Raw genomic sequence first — 8,424 nt, 5'->3', positions numbered from 1 at the left:
TAAGTTGGCTAGTTGTTCTTAAGAGTAAAACCCTTTACATGAGTATAACAACATAAGTAAATATCTTTAATCTTTAATACATGCTTGGATCAGCCGGTATCGGTATCGGCCTATGCTAAAAGCTACAATATCGGATCGGAAGTGCAAAAAGCTGGATCGGGACATCCCTATCAGACAGTCAGGTGTTGGGTAGCTAATGACGTTTTTAATTTTCACCCTGTCAGCTCAAGCTTCAAGTGGGTGTGGTGGTTAATTTCCTGGGCACACTATGGGTCAGGATCAGGCAAGATGATGTGGAGCAGCCAGCTGGCAGTACTGAGTTGGGCTCTTGTGCCAAACAGTAAACTGAAAATCGAAATACACTGAAGTACTTTCCATGTACATGATTGTGATACACCATATATGAGTTACTACAAGGTCACCAACCAGTTTGAGTGTATTTTCATGAAATTGGATACACAAACACAAGGCAACAATTTCTGCCTGCTGGAAATATTCACTCTCTTTTGTGTGCAGCTGTTCATTATGACCTCTGACAATGACATCAACATTAATTTTATGACAATGTAATCCATTGTGTAGTGGAAACAAGCTGGGTCAATGGCTGTGTTTGTGTGAAAGCAGAGAGCTTTTATGAAGAAATGAGTATGCTTGAGTAAATGTGCTTTTCCGTTCTTTTTTTCTCTGTTATGGACAATTTCCATGTAAATTACAGGAGGCCACATCCATTCCCAGCAGCTGTAATTGTTTATAGGCTGTTTGAGGGCTTGTTCGATTACCCAAGGGAAACATGTGAGTGCTTTAGTGCTCTCATATTGCCTTCTATTTGAGATTTTCTGATCGGCATAGCCAAGGCTACCAATTCCTCGACAGCCCCAGTCTCATTTGAAATGGCTAAACTTTTTCTTGAAGGAAGTTCTGGCTAATAGGATAAGGTCTCAAGTCTTTGTCAGCTTTAATAATGCTAAAACTGACAATGTATTATGTCAAAACAAAACAATGGGCTGTACAAGCTTTGCCATCGCCCACTAGCAGGGCTTTCTGTCAGTTTCCTTTTCACCAATCCAAAGACAGAGCTGTTTTTTTGAGTCCATGGTTAAAATGTGGACATTTGTAGCTGCTAAGATATTATTGATTAAGTTTAAAATTTCTCAATTGTAAAATCCATGTCATAAAACTGAAGCACACTGCACTTCACTGGTCGCACATTCCCAAATGGCAAAATCTGACAAATGTTTACTGAAGCATCTCTTCATTTCCAGACTCTGTGGACATGGAAGTAAGTTGAACTGAATTGTCTGTCACAGAAGAACTTCAGGGTTGTTGAAATTCATCCCAGATGGCCTTGACAGTAAGAAAAGTCAAGCTTTTTTAGGAAATCTGTGTAATATGCAAGGAATATTTTATGTTTTATGGTTGTTGTGATGTCTTCAGAGAAAACATGTGAACAAGCACAAACAGCATTACAAGGTCTTCACTTACCATGTTGAGCATGACTGTGTTCCCTGCTCTGAGTCTCTAAGCTGTGCAATGGAGACCCACAATGAGAAAACAGCATAAAATTATGTTGTAAGCATCTTTCTGGAGCTCTTGCTACTCTCGACTGAGGCTTGATATGCTTAAATAGCAGGGTTTTTTTCAGTGAAACTGATAGTTGAAAAAGTGTGACCCATTACTTTGTATTAAGTGAAGAAAATGCTTCCTTGGCAGTGAGGCTGAATTCATAAAACAATGACTTCATTCTCTTGATTGTCAGCCATTTTGCCTTAAGTGTGTTAGGTCTGTAATGATTGATTTTTCATGCATTGCCACCATCCTCATGCTCATTAAAATTGTCGCAAGTGGGTCGGGTGCCAGTCACCGCAAGAAGACCATATGGCTGCTTCCTATCACTGTGCGTGTTGGCTGACCTCCTCAAGCTGACGATTTTGACCATGATGCTGATAGAAACTGTCTGCAACGGAGATCCTGCTGACTGTTGGCTGTTCTGCCAAAACACACTGCCTCACCACAGTATTACCCTGCCTTGCCTTTTGTTGTTGTTTAACTCTGAATCACAAGCTGAAAACCAGGCCTTCCACGCTGCCCTTCCATGTTACATAAGTTACAGTGAGTGAGTGTAGTGCACCATATGGGACTTTCTAACCTTCAGTCTACACAATCATTCCTGCATGGATGTGAAAAAAAGCGATCCTGCCATGGTCAGAGCTCGCACAGCTGCTTGCTATTGACCTTTGAACCACAGTGAGGGAGCATAAGATGCCAGTGCTGTAGTTCATGTTTGCATTGCTTTTTAGCTCAATGTTCACATTGCATTTATCAGAAAGGGACAGAACAGGTTGTTCAGTCACTGGGATGCTGCTCCTGAATGGTCAAAAGAAGGAAAATTCCTTTTCACAAACCCAACACTGAAGATGATTTTAAAAAAGGTTGATCAATAGGACTAAAGCAGTCATAATATTTTGTTATAGATTTCACATTAGTTTGGAGGATAGGGCTGGCCTCAGGCACATAAAGGGGTTATTTGAAGTCTGAGGCACAGGGATATATTTAGAATGGCCTGGATATCTATTTGTATTACATATGTATGCTTATCTGAGGTGTTGAATTAAATGAGGTGTATTAAATGAGGTCTGTGTGTAAACATTTAAAGTCAGCAGAGAGGACATAAGAGGCACTTGATATTATGTGCTTCCATAACTGTAACACTGTTTACTCAATGCTCTATCACTTATGGAATTGCATATGGCAATGGTAAAATGATAACTGACATTTTCAATAACTTTATCTGTTCTTCTTGTGTCAGCAATAGCAGTTCATTGCCTCACCTCTTATCAGAACAATGGGCGACCGAGCAAGGTCTATTCGAGTTTGAAAGGGCGTGGGAGGAAGGCGTGCATGGCCTAATATAGAAAGTAAGTGTGAGTCTAAATTACATATGCCTGACTACCTGATTTCCTCGGGACGGTCCCGTAGAAGGCTAAGGTTTCTGCATAGAAAATTAAGCAGTCGCACCCATCGAAGATAATACATTGACTTCAGATGACATATTTCACTGAAACAAAGACAGCATTTCTGAATGGAACAAAAAAAGCGAGCGAATCAGTGCTATTTTCGGCAAAGCATTATTTCTCCTTCTGAAAGCACATCGAGGGAGGGAGAGAGGGGGAGCAACCGCCTGCGCAGGAGCTGCAACTGTGCCTGCTTTCATCCTCAAGATAGGTTCTAATTAGCTTGGCTAAAACCTGCTTTGATAAAATGGAAACCTAGACCGATAAACGTGAAGCGCCCTCTTGCATAAATCTGAGCGCATGGAGACTATGCTCCTCACTCCAGGAGCAGGTGTATCCAGTCAAGTGGAGGCGCAGCGCACAAAGCGGGAGCGACGCACAACAGACGCTGGACCACAATACCTGCTCCGAAGGAAATAACCCTCATCCTTAGCTATGGTGCTGGTTCCCTTAAAAATAACTGGATTTTTCTTGCAACTTGTGGGCGCAGTGAAACTAATGGACGCACAGCGCATTTGGGCAATATTGTAGTGACAAAAAGACCAAGATCTGCTCTGCCTGCTTCTCAAAGGGCTGCTTTAGTGAAATCAATCTCATTCTTATCTGGGACATAAACATCTGCAAGGATGCCTGAAGCGCTTCTAACAGCGAAGTGGATTTATATAGGAATGGAGGTGGTGATTGCAGTCGCCTCTGTAATCGGAAATGTGATGGTGGTTTGGGCGGTGAAAATTAATAAATCGCTGCGAGATACCACGTTTTGTTTCATTGTCTCCCTGGCTCTGGCGGATATTGCAGTTGGAGCCCTTGTTATCCCTTTGGCCATTACTATCAGCATTGGACTTAAAACTCACTTTTACAGCTGCTTGCTCGTGGCTTGCACGGTGCTGGTGCTGACGCAAAGTTCAATCCTGGCCCTTCTGGCCATCGCAATTGACCGCTATCTCAGGGTCAAGATTCCGACCAGGTAATGTGGTTTTCACAATCCACACATGAAAATAATGACAGGTGTATATTCAGTTATTCTCAATACCTGTGCCACATGGAAAGGTGATGATGACTGTGCCACATGGATGGTGATGATGTATGATTTATTTCCTATGAAAGCCTCCTCACACACACAGAAGAGAACAGAACAGATGTCATCGCAGCCCCAGTACTGTGTTCCTGGGCATTGATTTCCTCTTGGGTCTTGTTTCACTTCGTAGGATGTCTAGATCTTGCCAGTGCGTTTATGTGCATATAGATCTGATTTTCTCGCCACTACTGACATGAAAGCTAACCAGAGCATGGCTGATCCACCAACAACTTTAATTAGTCTCTATGTCCTCAGGATGTCTAACATGTGAGGAAATGTGGTTCAGTCACAGACTTTTTGGATGATGTTGTTTACAAGAAAATCTCTTTGTCATTGTTTCTGGAGGGCACAAACTAGGTCAGGTTTGCTGTCAGTAATGTTCAAACTCCCTCTATTTAATGTATGGAACCAATTGTGGCTTATCATTGCCAGGGTAATACAAAAGACTGAGCAGTTGCGCCAAAAGGCTGAAAAGACAAGTTTAGTAGAAGAGGGGAATTTATTGTCTGTGATTGCCTTATACTTTAATCTCCTGTCTAAAACTTCCTGCAGATGGTCTTGCATTTTAGCTTTGTTCAGTCTTATTTTATATTAAGCTGCCAAACTTAATAACTGCAAATGCCACCACAACAACTTCTATATCATTATGTCAGTAAGCAACCCAGTCATGACTTTATGTTTCCTCCAAAATGTACTATCAGTTATATATGAGTGGTATATATTTGTGTATTCTAGGAGACAGGTTTACATTTGAAAATCAGAAATTCACCCATTAGGGAGTTGCTACTGCCACTCCCATCCCACACATTGTATTTGTTATCAAGGCAAGAACAGATCAAATCAAAAATATTGCATCATTCAATATTTGTTATTTCTTCATCATATGATGAACCTAATGTGTTTTTTGTGGACAATAATGCCACAAAGTGGGGATGTCTCGTTTTTCCCACACTCCCTGTTGTTACATCAGTATCTCTGATCTCTTCCGAGCAGACGTGCTCCGGCTGCAGTTCAGACGCAAACCTACCTTAACACACACATGCCTACTCAATAATAAAAACTAACATGGCACCTGGAAAGCTGGGCTAAATTGCAGCGTTTTGTTTTGCTTTAGGCTACACTCCAGCAAAGGTCAAGTTATTGTAATGCCAACATTTCCCTTACAATTACACAGTCAGACATAGTAGATATCAAGCATTAATAATACAAAGGGATCAATTGTTGTGCTTCACATTTTCCAACTGGAGCAGGATCAGATAACTATTGTTTATCCCTGCCTTTAGGCCGAATCTCTCAAGTATTTTATTTGTCACAGGACAGCAGCCCAGCAGTGATGAGATCTTAAAACCTCTATTTCTTTCCATTTTTCTTCCACCTCCTGCTTCTGATCCATAAAACACTATAAACAGTGAAAAGACAAACCAGTAAAACTTGTCGTAACATGCCAAGTACTGCAGCTTGTGTCCACTATACTGCTATTATGAATTAGTGGGTAATTTTGAGCCATTTGTAAAAGCTATTTTTCAGTTTTCCATTAACTGAAGAAGCATGAAAAGCAGCTGTACTGTAAAGGGTTTTTAGAGACTGTCTTGTTGAAGTAGAAATATGTATGTGCTGTAAGTAGAGATGCGTAAATTGTCCAGGGTTCTTTTGGTTTAAATGGCAACTCTTTTTGTGAATCACACCTTTTGTCACCCCAAGGACACATGCCAAAATGAAAAATGAAGCAAGACAGAAAGCATGTAAGCCCTGGCAGCAGCTTGAGCAAAAGTGCTGACATGATACTGTTGTTTTCCCTTGCAGGTACAAGCGGGTGGTGACCCCTCGGCGAGCAGGGATAGCAGTGGTGATATGCTGGATGGTAGCTTTCATTGTGGGGCTCACACCCATGTTAGGCTGGAACAACCTGAGGCGCCAGCAGGACGGCTTAAACAGCTCTGACCTCATTATCACCTGCACGTTTGAAAATGTCATCAGCATGGACTACATGGTCTATTTCAACTTTTTTGGCTGGGTGCTGCCGCCACTGTTGCTCATGCTGGTGATCTACACAGAGATTTTCTACATGATCCACAAACACCTTAACAGTAAAAAATTCACCACCAGTCACACAGACCCCAACAAGTACTATGACAAGGAGCTGAATCTTGCTAAATCTCTTGCTTTGGTCCTTTTTCTCTTTGCCATCAGCTGGCTCCCCCTTCACATCATTAACTGCATCACACTGTTCTGCCCAAAGTGCGAGAAGCCCATAGTCCTCCTCTACATCGCCATCCTGCTCACCCACGGTAACTCTGCTGTCAACCCAATTATCTACGCTTTCCGCATTAAGAAGTTCCGCACGGCTTTCCAGAAAATCTTTCAGCAATACTTCTGCTGCAAGGACACACCAGCTCTGGAGATTCAGCCCAGCGACAGGAAAGAGATGCCGAACCCACAGCCACAGCAGGAGATGCCACCACAGCCCCCTCAGAAGGAAACCTTAAAGTCTGACCCTCGACAACAGGAACCACCTCCACCTGAGCAGCAGCAGGACCCGAGGACCGAACCACCCCAACAACCTAAAGAACATCCACCCTTACTGGAGCAGAATACAGTTTAAGCTGAAGAATAGAGCTGATAGGTGGCTGGCAAAGTGATGATCAGTGCACAAGCATTGGTTCTCTCCTCATTTTGAATGTATTCTAATGAGGAGGTACGAGTTGCTACAGAAAGCTTGGATGCTGTAGTGACTGAGATGATTCGGATCACACATTTTAAACACTGGAAGATCATTTATCTTTACTCAGGAGGAGTGGATATACTGAAAATTTTGACTCAAGAGGGAAAAAGCAGGCAAAAAGGGTATCAATTAACTTGCAATAATGGAAGTATTTTGACAATGCCTTTGTGTCTATCTTAGTAACAGACTGAAAACATTAAGCTTTTACTGTTTAGTTCATTATGGTGAAACAGTGAGTGTGAACATTACAAAATGTGCAATATAAGTTATTGTGGTTAGTCAGTATCAGATTATCAAACGTTATAACCAGAATCACATGACTTTGAGTGAAGGTTTATACCTTCAATAGAGCAGGTCCATCTTACTACTGTAATACTGTGTTTATATTTAAACTGAGAGTGGCTGAAGAATATGAATGTAATAATAATGTAAATAAGAGACTAAAGCAGCACAGCTGTGAACCCTCATCTCTTCTTCAGGGTCTTAGTCACACAACAGTGGTGTAGCAAGTGGCACAATGGGAGAAAAAATTGCTGGGAGGAGGTGTGTATGTGCTGATAGAAGGGATTTGTAATCCCTTAACTCTTCTCCACTGGAGTCCATGAGTGGTCTAGCAGCACGGATCAACTACAGAGGATATGAACAGGCAATGAAACAAGCAGCTGGAGGGAGCAGGAGATTCTAACCTTTTAGAAGCAGCATGCATGGGGCTTGTAGCTCCAGGGCGACAGCTACTCATGGGAGAGAAAGACAAGATGCACTTAAAGCTTCTGTTTATCCAGTCTCCATGCCAGCTGGTGGTGAGAGTGGGCTTCTTTCCCTACCTGGACGCATAATAACCTTATCACAACTGAACACCAGAGACAGTGGCTCCCATGGCCTTATTCTGTATTTTAATTAGTGTGGACTGAACTAATTTAAAACATAACCTGAAGATTGTGAGTATCTTTATTACACTGTAAGCTCAACATTTTTGCATATTGCCAAAATTAAACCACTTCAATGCCACTGATATAAAAACACTGTATCAGAATGTAAAGTCATTCTGTTTTGTGTCTTGTAAAGACTCAGACCTCTGACTTAAGAGCTCTGATTTAATATTCTCCTAAGTGGGTGACAATCTCTTGTGTAAGATGAAGACATTTTATATTGCTGTATTGAGAAACATGACTCTGGCAGGAACAGGCAGTGAATGCATTGATAGCTGAAAAGACTGTCAGCAGAAAACTCCACCTGTATCTTGATTTGTCTATACAGTGTATGGGCTATGTGAACTGTGTATACAGTAACACACACTTGGGCAAAAACATGGATGAATAAATGTATAAGAATACTGTGCTCTCAGTAGATAATGCTATTTAAGACTTCTGTAGTTTTGATTCCAATAGAATAATGAAATGTTGTGATATTATTATTTTATAACTTGTTTTATATCTTGATGGATGACTTTTGGGACAAATGTGACTACTGACCATGCAGGAACATACAAATTCCTAGTGACTCAATCATTTTAAAGCCACTATAATCCTTTTTATGGTAACAATGAATCACATACTTGCATGTGAAAGGGGGATGCCTTTGAGTAGATGAAATCACAAAGGATTGTTAACTGA

General features: G+C 41.4%; 1 protein-coding gene across 1 annotated transcript; it reads left to right on the top strand.

Moving 5' to 3' along the window:
• Positions 1–3,637: 3,637 nt before the first annotated feature.
• adora1b (adenosine A1 receptor b) lies at positions 3,638–6,691 on the top strand. Its single transcript, XM_062427087.1, has 2 exons — positions 3,638–3,978; positions 5,893–6,691. Exons 1-2 carry the CDS (start codon positions 3,638–3,640, stop codon positions 6,689–6,691), a joined length of 1,140 nt encoding a protein of 379 aa, XP_062283071.1.
• The last annotated feature ends 1,733 nt before the right edge of the window (positions 6,692–8,424 follow it).

The sequence above is a fragment of the Scomber scombrus genome, chromosome 10, assembly GCF_963691925.1.
Source record: "Scomber scombrus chromosome 10, fScoSco1.1, whole genome shotgun sequence".
Classification (NCBI taxonomy): Eukaryota; Metazoa; Chordata; class Actinopteri; order Scombriformes; family Scombridae; genus Scomber; species Scomber scombrus.
This window is presented reverse-complemented; position numbering and strand designations above follow the sequence as displayed.